The sequence below is a fragment of the Pelophylax lessonae genome (genome assembly GCF_965119305.1).
Source record: "Pelophylax lessonae genome assembly, chromosome: 9".
Lineage (NCBI taxonomy): Eukaryota > Metazoa > Chordata > Amphibia > Anura > Ranidae > Pelophylax > Pelophylax lessonae.
This window is the reverse complement of record NC_138776.1, coordinates 116,161,099-116,180,180: the sequence shown is the minus strand read 5'-3', so window position 1 is coordinate 116,180,180 and position 19,082 is coordinate 116,161,099. Positions and strand designations below refer to the sequence as shown.

Genomic DNA, 19,082 nt, shown 5'->3' with positions numbered 1-19,082 from the left:
TTCTTAAAAAAACTACTATATCCTGTACATTGGCAATCATATGATCAAATACTTTTCATCTTAAATATGGTTAGTGCGAAAATACTATAACAAACATTTTCAGCACAAATAAAACAGAGAAATTGACGGGAGTGTCAAAAATATGCATGGCATGGTATTAAACTACAGTGAGGTTTAACCTGGGGAAAGGAAAATGTGTATCTGCTAAGGAATAGTTACGGTTTTTTAAGTTTTTAAAAAAAAAAAATAATAAAAAAAAACAAAAAAAAAAACTGAACATATTTAACTTTTATGACTTGCTTCAAACATTCTATTTTTGTTTACGGTGAAACTAAACAATGAAATCTGAGTTAAAGTGTCTTCTAAGCGTGAATGCCAAAAATATGTCATAACATTTCCATATATTATATATCTATATACTTTTTCATCTTCAAGTGTGTTACAGAATACTTTATTTAAAATTTATTAAGACTGCCTACTAACCATACATTCAAGACAAGGAAGGCACTAGAAACATTTACAAATCTCTCTCCCTATTAGATCTTCTCTCTGACAAGTAAAAATCTTTATATGATATCTTTATCAACAGTTTGAAAAATAAAGGTAGGAAATACTTAGAAAAATCACTTTACAACAGAGTGTAATTAATATTTTTGACACGGCTGCTAAAGATTCTTTTACAAAATCATATTTACTAAACCATTCTTTGTGTATCATTTTTAATGTAGAGCACTGGTGCAACAGATAGTCTGCAGAATACACAGCTGCAGTCCCACAGCACTGGAAAAAATACTTTTAAGTATATAAAAAAAAAAAAATTGAAATCAAATCAAATTTAGTTCCACTTGAAATGCTCAAATAAGGAGACAATTAAAATATAGTTAAAAAAGAACAAATATCGCCTTCAACCAGTGCCGGTATACCTCCCATTATGTGGGACTGCAGCATACATTTGTTCAGGTACAACAAAGCCTTCATAGAGACACTGGTTAGAAAATGGCTTAGAGCCCAGTATTTAGGGTAAGTGGTATGAAATTGTTTTCCCAAGAAAATAAATTGTTTATTCCCAGACATGACTGGAAAAGACAAATGTAGGTTATAAAATCTCAGTGTTCTATTCGGTTTCTTCATATACAAACAAGCATGGCTATGGATAATGTACTTCCCACATGTGTAGGAAACTGTACAGTGCATGATAAGTTAAATTCTTGGTATTCATGTACTTCCAACATGGGTCCTTTGGAGAAAAAATTATCACAGTGTTGACCAGGTAACTGAAAAAGGTCAAGGTAACTTAACATACAGAGGGGTGTTGGTGTTTGCGTTTATGGCAACATCTTAGAGTTCTAAGCACTTCAGTGAGCTTCCCAGTCCACTGCCAGCATCTTGTAGTTATGCCACATTGACCAGTCTACTGTACTTCACTTGCTTAGCATGAAACCAATGCCAAGGAATGGGCCAATGATAGGAACGGGGTACAACACCATGAACATTCCTCTCAAAGTACTGGAAAGGTCTGTACCACCACACCCGTGAAAGGAGGTTTGATGGGGAAGCATCTTTCAGCACCTGTAAAACATTACAAAGTACAGTTATATATGAACGTCTTCATTTTTCTCTCAAATATTTATCGAAAATACAATTATGGCTACCCACATGATAGGTCAAAAGAACAAGAGCAGCCTGTTATGGAGTTTGCTAAGGCACAGTAACACATAGGCACTTAGTATTCATATGAAGAAATTTTGGCATTGATCTTGTATGTACCTGTATAAAAAACAGTTTTTCTGAAAGGTCCAACATGAGAATGTGCTTAACCCTTAAAGGTATTCTAAAGGAAAGATTTATTTTTTTTAAACAAAAAATTTATACTTCTAAACCATGCAACGGTTTAGCACAGGTCCTTGCTCCCCCTCCCTACCGAGTGCCCTCAATAGCAAGCCTTAAGTTGTGTCTCTATTTATTACACAGAGCATGGCTAGGCCTTGCCTCCACTCTCTTCTCATTGGATTACTGGCTGTGACTGATAGAAGCAAAAGTCAATGAATACAAGGTAAAAAGCCTTGAGCCTTTAGAACTACTTTAACTCTGGAAGTAGTTAGGAGAACAGGGCTCCCACCAAGGCTTGCCTGCTCTCAATTTACCCATTGCTATATTAAATGCAAGCTAAGACAGTTTATAGTTAGGGACCATACTCTGGAATGGTGACTTGAGCAGTAGCAGTGTAGCGTCACATGGATCTGCAAAGGTATGCAACCAAAATTTGTGTTTTATAACCTAAATGTTGAAAATGTTTAATTAGATATTTTTGTGATGACTAGCTAGAAGGCTCCAGTGCTGGGGAATTTTTATATTTTTCAGACTTAAGAAAATGATCCAGCTCCATGGAGATTCCCACTGCAACATAGGTTTACCCATTAAACTGCTGCATTCTATAAAACAATTCATTTTATGTCATGTTCTTTATGTCATGTGTGTTTGTGTGCTCATTTTATGTCATGCTGGAAAAGTTCTGGATAATGATTACACTATGAAAAAATAATTTAGCGCTCTCCATCTAGCTTTCATAGCCTTTAACTGGTACAAGCAAAGATCGAATCAAATTACTTGTAACCATCAGGCAGGAAGGGCCCTCCAAAGCTTTTTATCACTACATAATAAAGTCCAGTTACCAGATTGGTAGTTTGAGTACCAGTGAAGGGTGATCTATTCGAAGAGAAAATAGAAAACCTAAAATTATCTCTGCCCTGCACCCCCCTAAACAACAGAGTTGTATCAAGTACCAAATCATAACATATATCATGCCACCAACTACTACACCTCATTGGTCCTGAAAAAGAAAAGGAATCTGCTTCTAACTGTGATTAGAAGGGAAGAGATAAAACTAAAAATCTACAAACTCTGTTATTAAGTGACCTATACTAATTCCTTATAACCCTATAAATCGGACAAAACCGGCTGTTGAGACTGGACATACTGCATTCCTTAGAGGAAGAAGACAAGATACAGATCAATGTGTACTTTAGCATCTACTGAAGGCATTTACAAATCACTAACAAACTTGTTACATAAGGCATATGAAGGATGTATTGAACTACATTTTGGAATTGAACTATAAGTGCATTAAAAATGATCATATGAAACATATCTTCGTTTAATGAACAGTCAGTGAAGCAAAATAAAGAGTGAACATCACGAACATCAGCGCTGTTGAATTTGTAGCTAAAATATTTCAAATATATGTCCCATTTAGTTTTATTAATCATACTACTTAAAAAGTATTTGCCGACCGGTTAGATATGGCATCTGGTTGCAGCTCGTCTCCTTCCCCCGGCTCGTGCCCGGGGGAGTGCACCCACGTCCTTCTCCCTTTGCTGCCCCCCCCCTTTCCCTCCCCCCCCCTTCTTTTTTTTTTTCCTCTCTATCCCCCCTTTCCTCACCTCCCCCCCACTCATTGTTTCTCTTTTTTCCCCTTCATTTTTGCCTCTTTCCTCCACACCTACTGTTTCCAGATGTTCCCTGCGTATGTCTTATGTAGTTTGTCCCAACCCCCCCCTCCTATTTTCCACTGTTCCCACGTTCCCTCATTCATTGGGGAGTGGATTGCTAACACTACCGGATGGTCATCCCTTGGATTCGGACACAGTTAGATCCCCTTGGGGGTGTTCATCCCTGGGACGACTCATCTTCACATAACATTTTGATGCCCCCCCCACTGCACCCTTCACTTATCTACAGGTAGTTGAGATAGGGAACTCCCCCCCCCCCCCCCCCTCCTAGTTACGTTCCCTTTTTTTCTTCTTCTTTTTCCCCTTCTCTCCTCTACACCTCACTTACAAGTGCTTCTTCCTTACGTGGAAGCCTCCGTAGACTTACCTCCCACTCGTTTTGTCCGTTCAAGCTAGGGCATGTGCCCGTGATACATCTGCACTCTTATGTAATGTACCTATGACAGCCTTACTGTTTCATGTTAAGCTCTACTTGCTTGTTTTAATGACATAGGAATTTGAGTACATTATGCGATGCTCTCTGTTGTATTCAGTTGTCTCACTTTGTATCACTTGGCCTTGTTATTTCGCTACCTGATGATACTGTTCTGTTTATATTTCTCTCAATAAAACGTTTATACAAAAAAAAATGGATTTTTGTAAAATCTTACCGTAAAATCCTTTTCTCTTAAGCTCATTGACAGACGTAGTCATCGTTGATTAATAACTCGGGTTATACTGCCCTCTACAGGAGTAGGACTAGACAGGAAAGAAAACATTCTGGCCACACCTTAGGGGCAGTCCCAGAGGGTATATCCTCTCTCTCTCTGCTACAGCAAATCAGTTATGTCACAAAGCAGTGTTTAGAGAACTTAACCCAACCCAACTCAAAAAACAGAGGGGCGGGTACTACGTCTGTCAATGAGCTTAAGAGAAAAGGATTTTACGGTAAGATTTTACAAAAATCCATTTTTCTCTGTCGCTCATTGACAGACGTAGTCCTCGTTGATTAATAACAACTCGGGACGTCCCAAAGCAGTACCACAAATGAGGGGTGGAAAAATGGAAATCAAAATCCAATCTAGAAGGCCCAACCGGTGCCAACTAGAAGTTTTAAAGGCTCATCAATCACACGATGAGACTCAACTGAAATTCCAACGGAAAAAAACCCTCGAGGTAGACCACCGGTCTCCTCAAATTGCGGCCTGCAAAACCTTGCGGCCAAATGAGGCATCCGCCGATGCCATCACATCAACTTTATAAATTTCGTAAAGGTATGTACCGACGACCAGGTGGCCGCCTTGCACACATGGACCACTGACGCCTGATGGCGGTAGGCCCAGGAAGTACTGAGCGCTCGAGTGGAGTGCGCCCTCTTGCCCCCAGTGACATCCTTAATGATCTCATCTAGGGTGGCCCCAAATAGGCGATTCCCCTGAAAGGGGAGATTCGCCAAGGCTTTTTTGGAACCTAGATCCGCTGACCAGCATTTTAACCACAGCACACGTCTGAGGATTACCGCTGACATAGATGCATGCCCTAACAAGGGGGTGGCATCCAGGGCTGCGTCACAGACGAACTGCAGTCCTTGTATAATTTGTTCCATCAAATCAGATGCTGCCTGGGGGATACCTTTCCCCTTTAGGTCATGGTGTACCAATCTTGCCCATTCCGTTAATGTCTGTGAAACTAAACCAATGACAATCACTGGTCTAAAGGCTGACCCTATCAGGGAAAAAATAGTGTGGGACTCCGCTTCCATCTTCCGATCCACCGGATCCTTAAAGGACGGAGCGTCCTCCAACGGGATAACAGTGGCTTTATTCAGTCTGGAAATAGGTGGATCCACCACTGGTGGTACTGTCCACTTGAAGATCTCACAGGAACACTGGAGAAAAAAGCTGTCTAAAAAAATCTAAGAAAAATTCCTGCCAGGACCGAAGATCCTAGCAAGGCATCTAGGTCCTTACTCCTAACTAGACAGAAAAAAACTGATTTGCTGTAGCAGAGAGAGAGAGAGGATATACCCTCTGGGACTGCCCCTAAGGTGTGGCCAGAATGTTTTCTTTCCTGTCTAGTCCTACTCCTGTAGAGGGCAGTATAACCCGAGTTGTTATTAATCAACGAGGACTACGTCTGTCAATGAGCGACAGAGAAAAAAGTATTTGCCAAGTCCCCAAAGACAGGAATATGAGTGGGGTGCACCTACCCAATAAATAATAGCAAAACAAGAAAGAATATGGGGAATTACCATGCTCTTCATTTTCTTTCTTAAAGTGGAACCCATAACCGTTTGATAATTATTGTTCTTTAACAAAAGAACATACATTCCACATTAATAATTATACTATCAAAATTTGTGTGTGCTGAAGATTGCTTCCAGCATTGCTCCTATTTCTTCTTACTTGAGGCTTCCATTGTGTTGAAGCCCAGTGCAGTCACTTCTTGGTAACTTTTCCCCCTCTCCTTGGTCTCAAAAACTATAGGTAACTTTCTCCAAATAAAATGTTTGCATGTCTTAGCTCAGCTAAAAGGGAATGCTGACAGAAGCTTTACAGTGCTGAAGTTCACAGGTTGTGATGAGTAAGAAAGGAGAGACTATCAATTTACAAATTGTCTTTGAAAATTGAACTATGAACCTCCTGCTTTTCTTTTCTCTCCCCCCAATCTGTGTTCCATTGGCACAGTGTGTCATTCCTGTTGCTTTCTACCCACTTTATTAACAGTAAATCTTAAAGCGGTCAGCTGATCAAGCCTCAAGAGGCTCTGATTTTAGGCACAGTACTGAGAATAGAAAGCAACTGAGAATGTGCAGAGCAGGGTGAGACCATGCATTACTAGATTTTAACCAGTATAGGCAGTTAAGTTTTTCATGGCTACACCTGCAAAAGGGGCAAGCCTGAAGGGATCTATTAGGACTTCTTTTCTGAGTTAAGTTCTACTTTAATGTTAAATGCCCTTTATTATACATTATTCTTATAATATGATTATAATACATTATAATAATTAGAATAATACATTATTCTTACATTATTACGTCATTTACAAATTGTAGCAAAGGTGCAAAATGCTCACTGAACCCACTAGACAGGTAGATTACCAACTCCTCCCACCAGCCCAAATGCAAACATGCGTAGGCAGGTGTACATGCTGCCCCTTATCTGGAGAACCTCAAAACAGATAAAAAAGCAGTTTCATAAAATAAAACCTAATAAACTTCTAATAAATGAATCCTGGTTACTAAAACCTTTGAACCACCAATCCAATACACTCTAAAGCTGCATTTACACTTGAGCGTAGCGTTTTACCGTGTTTTTTTCCACGTTTTTTTCTGTGATTTTCATGCGTTTTTCATTGACATCTATCAAAAACACTGGTAATCAGCCCAAAAAAGAAGCTCATGTACTTTTTTCAGCTACAGGCGTTTTGCAAAACGCTCAGATGTGAACAGGGGCCATTTAAATGAATGGGGTTTTACTTGTTGGGCGTTTTGGAACGTTTTTTTTAGCGTTTTTGGAGCTGAAAAACACTCAAAAACGCCCAGGTGTGAATGGAGCCTAACATGTAGCGAGACTCATGGAGTGTGTTATGGGTGTGTACAGGGACCAAGCTCACTAAGCACCAAACTTCTATAGCAATACCTTCCAATTTTCTCCTGTGTTCTTTGCATGAGCTCTCAAATGTTTCACAATAGGTTGGAACTTTTTACCTACTCAGTCTGTTGGACTTCCCCTACCCAAACTTATCAGGCGCCCTGGTGGTACTTGTTTTTTTCTTATGCACCTTCGATAGGGTATAGAATGTGGGTATTGTGTATGTATCTACTTTTAAGTGTTCATACTCTGATAGTACCTCTTCAAGAAAGCCCCATTTGACATGCCTATCCAATTGTTAACTAGGACTTGGAGCAAGTCCTCTCGTAGATTTTCATAATGTACTGTAAGGTTGCCTATAAATGTAATGCCTTTTATTGGGTCTCAGAATGCAGGACAGCATTACTCTTTTTATCATTACGTTTTATTACCATATCCTTGCTTTTTTAAATGCGTCCAAAGCTTTTCTCTCATAGAGGGGGTAAGTTATCCATGCACTGTAAGGCTACATTCACATGTGGGCGATTCTGCCCACGATCCGGAATCATTGCAAATCGCGGGGCACCTGTGCGATGCCCGTGATTTGCAATGGCACCCCAAACGCTGTGCGATGTTGCCGCGATTTCCGCCTGCCGAATCGTGGTAACATCGCACAAACCAAATCGCGGGACGCCTGATGCCCAAAAGAAGCTCTTGTACCTTTTTTGGGCGACAGGCGTCCTGCGATTCAGTTTCCGCGATGTTACCGCGATTCAGCATGCGGAAATCGCTGCAACATCGTACAGGGTTTGGGGTGCCATTGCAAATCACGGGCATCGCACAGGCGTCCCGCGATTTGCAATGATTAAGGATCGCGGGCAGAATCGGCGCAATTCTGCCCGTGATCCGTTATGCCCACATGTGAACGTAGCCTTAGACCTAATCTAGTATCTTCAAATTCGGCTTCACCAAGTCCATAAACATGGAGAGATATCGATCCAATCCTATGAATGGCATCTTCTTGTATTCCTCTTGCAAACCTCTTCCTTCAGGGATACAGATGTCCTCAGGTATACAATATGCATATTTATCCAAGAAAATATCATCTACATCTTTTTCATTCAAATTTAGGTGCATCATTGCAAGATATTTACCCAGAGAGTTGTACTTGGCCTAATATTTATTGAATAACGAGTCTACACAGGCTTTTGGATATGTATGGTACCTTTTGCATGGTTTACCAAATTATAGGAGTTTCCTGGGAGAAATATGACAATTATGTCATGGGAAGATTAATGCATTTATAAAGGGTATTTAAAGTGATTGTAAAGCCTCATTTGAAAAAAAAAAAAAACATGTTATACTTACCTGCTCTATGCAGTTTGTTTTGCACAGAGCAGCCTGGATCCTCCTCTTCTCAGGTCCCTCTTTGGCTCTCCTGGACCCTCCCTCCTGTTGAGTGCCCCCATAGCAAGCAACTTGCTATGGGGGCACCCAAGCTGAGTCGCAGCTCCTCGTGTCCATTCAGACATGGAGTTGTGACCCTGCCCCCGTCCCCTCTCTCTCTCCTGATTGGCTGAATGATTTTGATTGACAGCAGGTGCCAATCGTGATGCACTGCTGTCTCAGCCAATGAGGAGGGTAGTCCCAGGCAGCTTAGACACTCTGCAACATCGCTGGATAAAGACGGGCTCAGGTAAGTACAAGAGGGGCCGAGAGGGGCTGCTGCACACAGGTTTTTGATCTTAATGCAGATAATGCATTAGTTTTAAAAAAACCTTCTGCATTTACAATCCCTTTAACATAAACAACTAAATAAAATGTATAAGGAAAATTTCATGCATATTACTTCCTTCATTCTTTATTATGATTTGAGTTCAACATAGTTTTATTATCTTACTAATAGGGCCAGTAAATCTGGTATTTTTCCACTTCCTTGAAAAGTCCAAACTGTCTGGCAAAAGTGGCAGTTAGAGGGTTGACATAACCCATTTAACACTGAAGGAGTGCCTACAATGGTCAGCTTTTATTACTGACTGATCGCCAGGTGAAAATAAAGGAGTAGAAGTTTGAAAAAAAAAAAAATACATTTAATGCAGCCACCAAGTCAAATGATTGGTAGACCACAATATATTCAATTTTTGTTTTTGAATTTAGTTATGCTTTATTGTATTTCTTGTTCAATACATCTAAACAGTATTGTTGGTCCAAAGGAACAGTGGGGGTACCTGGTTAAATACAGTAGCTCACAGCAACAAATCCTATTAGCTTTTTGTTCCTAATCCCCTTCCGCAAAGTAACAGCTGGACTGTTTGCAATAGGATATACAGATACTTTCCAAGGTTTTTAATTTCAGAGGTCGCAGATGGTAATGCAGATCTTCCCATCATTTATAACACTATTTCCGTTTGCTCCAAAATACTGCAGCTCACCTGTTGGTTGGCCATAGTGTGATACCACCAGAAACACCTGGAAGTGATGTAATAGGCAACAACAACATCCACAGTATAGTGGTCGTGTGCCAAAAGAATACAGAAGATCCCGACAACGCTGAGACACCAGCAGATCCAGTGATACCACCAGAGGCGCCGAGATGAATCTGTTAAAGGAAAGAAAAAAGTATATAACTTTGTTTTACAAATATTTTTTTTATTTTTAGAATGTACAAATAAAGACTCTTGTAGTTGCAGAATAAAAGATAAAGTGTCACCCTGGACCAGGATAAAATAGTTTTAAAAAATGTAAGGCCCCTTTCACGCGGGCGATCCGATTGTCAGTTTTTCAGGCGGACCTGATCGGATGCTCCATGCATCCCTATGAAGCATCTGGTGTCAGCAGAGACATCTCCGCTGACACCCGCTGCTATCCGATTTCGATCATGTCCGTGAAATCCAGACGGATGGAAACCCTATTTTCCCTCCGTCTGGAGGATCGGATGAGAACGGACAGGCGGTGCGTTCTCATCTGATCTCCCCATAGAGGACAGTGGGGATCTGATAGCTCCATCTCTGCACACATAACGGAGATGGAGCTGTCACCCGCCTGCTCAGCGGGGATCGGCGGATCAAGCCCACGCTGAGCAGAACAGACTCCGTGTAGGAAGGCTCCTTCAGAACACCCATCAGAAAACCAAAGTATCACTTTATAATGATGTCTACAATGAATAGCTTCCTGATCAGCAATTTATTTACCAGTGATGGGTGATCAATGAGTAGAGCAGATTGAAAACCCAAATCAGATATGCCCTGCATCCCCTAAACAACAAGTTAGTTTAGATTAAGGTCTTTACTATAGCTGGTTGCAAAATTAAGTAAATCAAGACCTATAACATGCCTCTAACTACTACAACTCGATAGTTCTGAAAAAGAAAAGGAAATTGCTTGCAGGACTTGTAAACCAAATCCAATAGTGTTTAGGAAGCAGGTACCATGGTGCAATAGTTAATACTATAATTCTTCAAACTGTATGCAAGTAAAAAGTAACTTATACTAGGTTCTTGTAACACCTTGCTAAAAATACTGTTGAGCTAGGACAAATTGGCAGGCTAATCAGGTATGTGCGGGACTTTGCATTTTATTTTTTATTTTCCAGAAAACAGCCACAGACTTAAGCCTTGTTCATACCATGGTGCAGAGATGTCAGTTTTTCCGCAGGTGTTTTGCAAGGGCTCAAAGAAAACAATGGTTCTCTATGTGCCCTGTTAACACCACAACGTGCAGATTTCTTTTGCGCAGGAGTCTGCAATGTGTATGCAGTTTTCTGCATGGGAGAAAAATGAGATGAAATCAACATTGGTTTGAACATGGCATACAATGATGTGCATGAAAACTGATGTCAACGGCATAAAAAACTCACTAAAACGTGTATGTAAACTGATGTGTCTGCAAGTCAAATCTGTGCAGTCTTCCCATCAGTTTTTATGCAGATCTGGTGTAAAAGCCTGTCTCCCATCAGCATGCTGCATAGAAGGGCCCTTGCAATGTGTGTGGAAGAAGTGGTCTCTCTGCAGAGGTCTGACACACCCACTGCTGAGTCAAATCAGTAGCACTGCATTCAGCAAATCTCATGCTTCCTGCTGAATTAAGAGCTGATTGGAGAGGTGTGAAAGAATAACATTTTGATATACTGGTCTTTGAGATCAGATAAAAATCTGCCTATTTTACAACTTGAGTAGAAGATTAGAAATACTTACACTCTTTAATAAACATGTATGTCAGTGTTAACATGACTGTGTGGCCACTGTACAGATAGTCCCCACACATAGTGTGAGATCCTGTAATTGAAAGTCCTCCTCCTGCAATCAACTTCATTATCCTCCGGGACTGGGCTTCCCAGTTACCAAAAATCTGTAACAAGCAAGAAATTGGTTTTTAGTTTACAGAACATGCAAATGTCAATATCAATGTTTATGATAATATTCAAACTGTCCTTAAATATGTTTACAAAAATAAATAAAAAAAATTGTAGTCACAAAGAATGCATTTTAAGTGTTTCCTATTAAATAAGAAAAATGACAGTGCTAGAGCCGAAGATTTTCTAGTTGCGGTAAAGAACTTGCAATCAAATTCATGCATTATGAGGGCTCTGAAGTCCTGACAATTTTAATATTTTTCAATTGAGTATCTATATTTAATAATGAACTGGTGTGTCAGACTGGTATCGTTGAGGGAGGATTTCTATGAATGCAAAAAACAAAGATCAATGGAAAAAACTTCTGTATTTCACTTTACCTATTAACAGGTCATGTTTGCTGCGCTTCAGATATGCTTAATTTTAACTACGGGGGGGGGGGGGTTTAGGAATCCCTAATAAAGTGTGACCACAGCACATACAATATGAAATCATTAAACTGTCCACAAAATGTACGGGTACATATCTTCTCAAAACTAGGCAAAATACATAGGCCAGTTCAGGTTTTTTCTGAAGAAACGTTGTAGTAGTTTGGGTATTTCAGGTTTGTGCATGAATGCCTAATTTTTAAAATTGCAATATGCAAATTTTTAGCACTGTTGAAAATTTTAAGTATTCTATTATCATTCTTCCAGTTGTTACACCTGTACCTCTGTTTTAGGTTTACCCACTTCCCACAAACCGAGGTACCTGTACCGTTTTTTAGACCCGGCGGTCGGCTTTCTAATGATAAATAGTAATTATTAATAACCAATGTGGCTCAGCAGCCGCTCGGCCGTCATCACAGGGAGCCCTGAGCGAGCAGATAGCACGTCCATTGGCTGGTCAGAGTCCCGAACGAAGTCAGATTCGATCAGGTCTCCGATGAAGTAACCCGGAAGCGACGTCACAATGTTATTTTTTAGGACACTAGGCAGAAAAAAAAAAAGCTTCACTACGTCTATGGGCAGTCCCAAGCGGTATTCTCCCACTCTCAGCTATAGGCACTCAGTTTAGTTACAAGCAGTGTCAGAATATAAAGATATATGTGAGGAGTCCTGCGCTGTCTGGGGAAATATGTAATTAAATAGACCTATCCCAGATGCTGCATTTATCGGTACTGGAAACCATGCAGTGTGAAACTCAAGATAAAGGGTGGGGGATACTGCGCTTCTGGGACGTGAATAACTAGTCTTCTAAAGATATAATCAAATTTAAGTGTAAAAAAATGTGGATTAAATAGTATAAATATATTCAAATGTGCTCCAAGTGGTGAAATATTAAAATGATCTTGATTCAATCACGTGTGTTCATGTAATTAATTAAATAAATAAATAAATCAAGGTACTATAGATGTATACAATCATCAAACATAGAGTGACTAAAATGTGATCTATAGTAAAAACAATGATCCTAGAATATACAACACCACTTAAAATGCCATAAATTCATTCAGTGACAGGTAAAAGTGCTCAGTGCATAAACAAGTGCATAAATTCATTCAATAAATAAATAAAGTGTCCTGAGTGCTCCAAAAAAAAAATCAGGAAAATCAAGCAAATAGTCCAAGAGTGTATCCAGGTGGGGAGGTCTCAAAGGTAATGACCCTTCACCTAACACCGTGCTTAGATAGTGGGGTGCTTCTTCTATACCCCTCTGTGTGTACTAGTCGCTCACCTCAAGGTCTGAAAACATAAGCCTTATCAGAAATCCAGGGGGCTCCTTTTCACTCCTGCTCTGCTAACCAGTGGGTACTGTTGTATGGGCTGCCTAGGATGGAACAGCTTCCTATCCTTCTCCAAGTCCCCAGCGAATCTCAAATCAGAAAGGCTCAAGATAGTGGAATATTGTCATGCATAAAAAGGTTTTTATTTCCATAAAGATTAAAAACACTCACATTAGCCAGTAAAACATTGCGCAAGATAGAAGACTTGAGTGAGATCGCGGTCCTCTCTTCCGCGTGTGTGCGTCACTTCCGGTCTAGCGTCCCTACGCGTTACGCCACTTCCGCATCACGTGGCTTCTTCAAGTAAGGTGAATGACAAGACAATACCGCCAATTCCAACATCCTGCGCGCAGAAGTGATTGCCACCAAAAAGGCCACCTTCTGGGATAACGTAAGCAGGGCAACCTCCCTAAAATTTTCAAAAGGAGGTTTCTGGAAGACTGAAAGCACCAAATTGAGGTCCCAAGGTGGCAATGGAGACTGCACTGGAGGAGTCAACTGTCGAACTCCCTGGATAAAAGCACGCAACAAGGAAAGTGTGGCCAATTGTCGTTGAAAGAAGAACGCCAAGGCTGAGACCTGGCCCTTAATAGTACTCAAGCCCTCAACCCCCCGTTAGAGGAAGGTCAAAATCCAAGCCAGCGAAAAGGAGCGAGGTTGAACCCCTAGAGACTCACACCATGCAATGTTCGACTTCCCTGTATGATAGTAGATCTTCCTAGAGGTAGATTTTCTAGCTTTAAACAGCGTAGGAATCACTGAATCAGAAAACCTCTATCTTTCAGCACCTGTTTTTTTTAACAGCCAAGCCGTTAAAGCCAGCGACTGTAAAGCAGGATGGAAGATTGGCCCTCGGGACAGCAGAACTTCCCTGAGAGGAAGTCTCCAAGGAACATCGGTGACCAGCCGTACCAGATCGGTGTACCAAGACCGGCCAGGCCAGTCTGGAGCCACTAAGATCACCGGAATTCCTTCAGCCTTGATCCAGCGCAGAAGTCTAAGCAGAAGCTTGAGGGGGGGAAAGGCATACATCATATACAATACTGACCCCAGCGCCTCTGTGGTGTCCGCCAAAAGGTCCCGAGACTGTGTCACAAACCTCTGCACCTTCCTGTTGAGACGAGAGGTCAACAGGTCAACCTCGGGAGCACCCCAGCGGAGGCATAACTGATGAAACACCTCCGGATGAAGTGACCATTCCGTCTGGTCCAACGTCTGTCGACTGTGGTAATCCCTCTGTCAACTTTCCTCCCCGGAATGTGTACAGCAGAGATGACTGGAACAAAACATTCTGCTGACCTTAGAATGGCGGCTACATCCTGAGCTGCCAGGACACTTCTTGTGCCCCCCTTAGTGATTGACAAAGGCCACAGCTGTGGCGATGCCCAATTGAATTCGCACTGGACAACCCCTGAAGACGATCCGTCCAAATGATCCAGATAAAGTCTGATCACTCAGAGCTCCAGTACATTGATCGGCAGTCTGGACTCTTCCAGTGTCCAGACCCCCTGAGCAGAACCTTTTCCGAGGACGCCTCCCCACCCAGACAGGCTGGCATCCATGGTGACCACCATCCAGTACAGGGAGAGAAAGGATTTGCCCTGGCCAAGTGCCGGAGAATGAAGCCACCAGATCAGCGACCATCTTGTACCCTGGCTCAGCCGGATCAGGTTGTCTATAGACTGTGGATTCTTGTCCCATTTGACCAGAATCTCTTTGCAGAGATCTTGTGTGAAACTGAGCAAATGGAACCGCCTGGAAAGGAAGACACCATCAGGCCCAGCACCCGCATGCAAGTCCGAAGAGATGACCGTCTGCTGGACAACAGAAATTGAATTGCTTCCTGCAGTTTCTGGAGTTTTTCCAGAGGAAGGAACACTCTAGCTAAGGCCGAGTCCAGAGTCAGACCCAGATAGTCCAGATTTGTGGACGGAACCAGAGCAGACTTCTGAAAGTTCAAATCCAACCAAACTCCCTCAGAGTTCGCAGAGTAATCTTTAAGCTGTCCACCAAAGCAGTCGGAGGCTCCGCTCGCAGCAGAAGATCGTCCAGGTACCCCAGTACCGTGATCCCCAGCTGACATAATGCCAGCACCGGTGCCAACACTTGTGAAGACCCGAGGAGCAGAGGCGAGACCAAAGATTAACGCCACAAACTGATAATGCTCCTCTCCCACGCACGGCAAAGCGGAGGAAGCGCTGGTGATCAACACATTAGAATGTGGAGGTATGTGTCCTTGATGTCGATAGAAGCAAGAAGATCTCCCTGATGCAGGGATGCCAGTACAATGCGAATGGACTTCATTCAGAACTTCTGCACCCGCACAAAGCAGTTTAGCGCCTTGAGGTCCAGAATTGGAAGCACCTTGCCCTCCTTCCTGGGGACTGTAAACAGGTTTAAATAAAACCCATGAAAACGTTCCGAAATCGGAACCGGACAATCACCCCTTAAGCTTAGCAAGTCTTGCACTGCCCAAAGAGACCCCATAAGCAGTCTGGGGAAAGGCCCACGTTGGAGGGAAAAAAACTTTCCGGAGGGTAAGAACGAAACTCCATCTTGAAGCCAAGCCGTGTGACTTCACACTTGTCCTGTACCAGGGAGGTCTACAGCAATCATTTGTTTGTGCATTGGAAAAATACATTTTATTGCAATGCTTCTTTCCTTAATTGCACAATAGGAAACTGTAAAAAGGTAAAGACAATTCTTATAGAGTATATTTTTCAGAGAACACAAAAGATTGGCAGATGAAGATGGATGAATAAAAATAGGGCACAGTTCTAAAATGTTATTTGAGGTGTGTGCCATATTTTCATGACCATATTTCATACACAAATTTGATGTTACTCCTATATTTTGGTTATCTCATTGTTGCACACCAGGCAGATGAGGGGCAGCATTAAATCCACTTTATCTCCTACTAGGCTTCCCTTTGCAATGCCCAAGGTGCGCAATGCCAGAGTAGAAAAAAATGTAAGGTGTTTCCATCCTCCAGACATTCCTGAAAAATGTGATCAGCAAAAACACATTTCTCTAAGAGGTCAGATTTTTACTATTATTTTTCCTTTTGAGTCTTATGATTTAGTATCCAATGATGGCTACCCCCATTCCAATTCCTAGAATTCCAAAAATGTAAATGTAATCTTATAGTTTGTGAAGGGGTTATTTCAAACATAAAACTTTGTTCAGAAGGCAGAAAAGAGGCTATCCAGAAGTCCTGATGACTAATTGGCTGGCAATTATTGGATACATCTTTGTTTATCAATGACATAACGCTCAAAAAAAATGCAAACGCCAAAATAAAACAATTTTCCTCAAAATTGCTGATTGTTGCAATCGATTGTTCTAGCAATGCAGCTGAACTTACACAGGTGTCACAGCAACTTCAATCCCCACACGTAGTTGATTGAACTAAGAACATTAGTTAAAGTGATTGTAGTCTTTTTTTTTTTTTTAATCACAAACATGTCCTACTTCTCTGCTCTGTGCAGTGGTTTTGCACAGGGCAGCCCGGATACCTCCTCCTCTTCTCAGGTCCCTCTTCGGTGCTCCTGGCCCCTCCCCCCAACCCCTTTGATTGCCCCCACAGCAAGCAGTTTGCTATTGGGGCACTCACGCCGAGTCACAGCTCCCTGTGTCTATTCAGACATGGAGCTGTGACCCGGCCCCACCCCCTCTACTGATTTACTGAATGGTTTTGATTGACAGCAGACATGCTACTGGCTCAGCCAATGAGGAGGGGAGTCCCAGGCAGCTTAGACACTCCTGCAACATCGCTGGATAAAGACGGGCTTAGGTAGGTATTAGGGGGTCGAGGGGGGCTGCTGCACACAGAAGGTTTTTTATATCTTAAAGCATAGAATGCATTAAGATAAAAAAAAAAAACCTTCTGACTTTACAATCCCTTTAACAATTAGAACATTGGAATGGAAAACAAAGGAATAGTTGGTATGGCTAACCATCACCTCTTGCAATGAATAACTCTGGAAATGCAAGTCTTGAATGCTCTGGGAGCAGGTGAGCAGGAGACTGGGGACTCTTACCCCCTATGTGTATCTGAAGCACCCAATTGAGACATTAGGTTTATTTGTGTGATTGTGATGGCCTCCTCATGTGAATGCTAGTTTGTCTGGCTATTATTTTGACCCACTTGCTTAGATCATTTCTAAGTCCAAGACCTGGAACCACTATCCAGATCAGGATTGAAGTAAGAAATCCTCTTTGTACGTTTTCCCATGTCTGTGACTCAGGGCTCAGGGATGCATATTCCAGCTGCATTTTGCATTTTTCAATACACCGTTTTAATCCACTGAAGTCTATGGAACCAAAAACACAACCTGCTGGTCCCTGGCCCTTTTGCATAAAATGCATAGATGTGAATGTGACCCATAGGAAAACCGTGTTAAATGGACTGTAGTGTGTTTCTGCAAAGCTGAAAACGCACTACAAAATACATAGGTGTAAACCAGGCCTTAAGAGATGTTTACAGTACCTATAGGTAAGCCTTATTATAGGTAAAAATCATACATGGGAGTTTACTTCCACTTTAATGCTCTCAAGTTATTGAAGTAAGGAGGTCAGTTTAACAATCAGGAAACTAGCACTTCAATAAAGAAGCCTCAGTGAGGGCACCTCTTTTTTCATGACAGGTTTTCTTTACAAAAAGTACACGACCTTTCACACTCTACTCTGCTGCAATTATACCTCATTATTCAGAAGGGAATTAATTAGTTCAAAAGTTCATGTTAATCAAGAACAGAAGATGCTGCTTTAATTAGACACTTTATGGTTATAAAAAACAGCATAGTGTTATGCATAGAAAAGAGAATATGCTAATATTTTCAATCACCCTTATGTGAGATGTTATAGGTTAAACTTGGACGAAATGTAGTGCTTCACCAGGTCTCACCTCTGTCACAAATGCACAACCCTCATTATATACAAGAGGGACACATGTAAAACACTAAATCCCCATATCCTTAAAGCAGTATTAAACCCAAAAGGCAAACATTTTAGAATATAAGCCGAGGCACCTATTTTACCACATAACAACTGGGAAAACTTATTGACTCGAGTATAAGCCTAGGGTGGGAAATGCAGCAGCTACTGGTAAATTTCAAAAATAAAAATAGATACCAGAGGCTGCTGGCATGGTACAGGAGAGGAAGAATCTGCGGGCATGGTGCAAGAGATGCCGAGGCTGCGGGCACGGTGCAAGAGATGCCGAGGCTGCGGGCACGGTGCAAGAGATGCCGAGGCTGCGGGCACCGTGCAGGAGATGCCGAGGCTGCGGGCACCGTGCAGGAGATGCCGAGGCTGCGGGCACCGTGCAGGAGATGCAGAGGCTGCGGGCACCGTGCAGGAGATGCAGAGGCTGCGGGCACCATGCAGGAGATGCAGAGGCTGCGGGCACCGTGCAGGAGATGCAGAGGCTGCGGGCACAGTGCAGGAGATGCAGAGGCTGCGGGCACAGTGCAGGAGATGCAGAGGCTGCGGGCACGGTGCAGGAGATGCAGAGGCTGCGGGCACGGTGCAGGAGATGCAGAGGTTGCAGGCACGGTGCAGGAGATGCAGAGCTTGTGGGCATGGTGCAGGAGATGCAGAGGCTGCGGGCACAGGGCAGGAGATGCAGAGGCTGCGGGCACAGGGCAGGAGATGCAGAGGCTGCGGGCACAGGGCAGGAAATGCAGAGGCTGCGGGCACGGTGCAGGAAATGCAGAGGCTGCGGGCACGGTGCAGGAGATGCAGAAGTTGCGGGCACGGTGCAGGAGATGCAGAGGTTGCGGGCATGGTGCAGGAGATGCAGGGGCTGCGCAGGGATCTTACTTACCCATTCCGAGGCACCTTACATTTAAAAATGGCGCCGCCTGGTGCCACATGTTATTGCGCATGTGCCGTCTGCCCCAGAAA

The 19,082-nt window shown here is 42.4% G+C and overlaps 1 protein-coding gene across 4 annotated transcripts in view; it reads right to left on the bottom strand.

The window, feature by feature from the left end:
• Window positions 1–295: 295 nt before the first annotated feature.
• The window catches only part of SGMS1 (sphingomyelin synthase 1), a 364,196-nt gene continuing 345,409 nt past the window's right edge, over window positions 296–19,082 (bottom strand). For all 4 annotated transcript variants that reach the window (XM_082268258.1, XM_082268259.1, XM_082268260.1 and 1 more), the window contains 3 exons: window positions 11,253–11,406; window positions 9,493–9,659; window positions 296–1,569 (listed from right to left, as the gene is read on the bottom strand). In XM_082268258.1, the coding sequence (XP_082124384.1) occupies window positions 1,393–1,569; window positions 9,493–9,659; window positions 11,253–11,406 (498 nt within the window). In that variant the 3' untranslated portion in view covers window positions 296–1,392. The remainder of the gene's footprint in view (window positions 1,570–9,492; window positions 9,660–11,252; window positions 11,407–19,082) is intronic.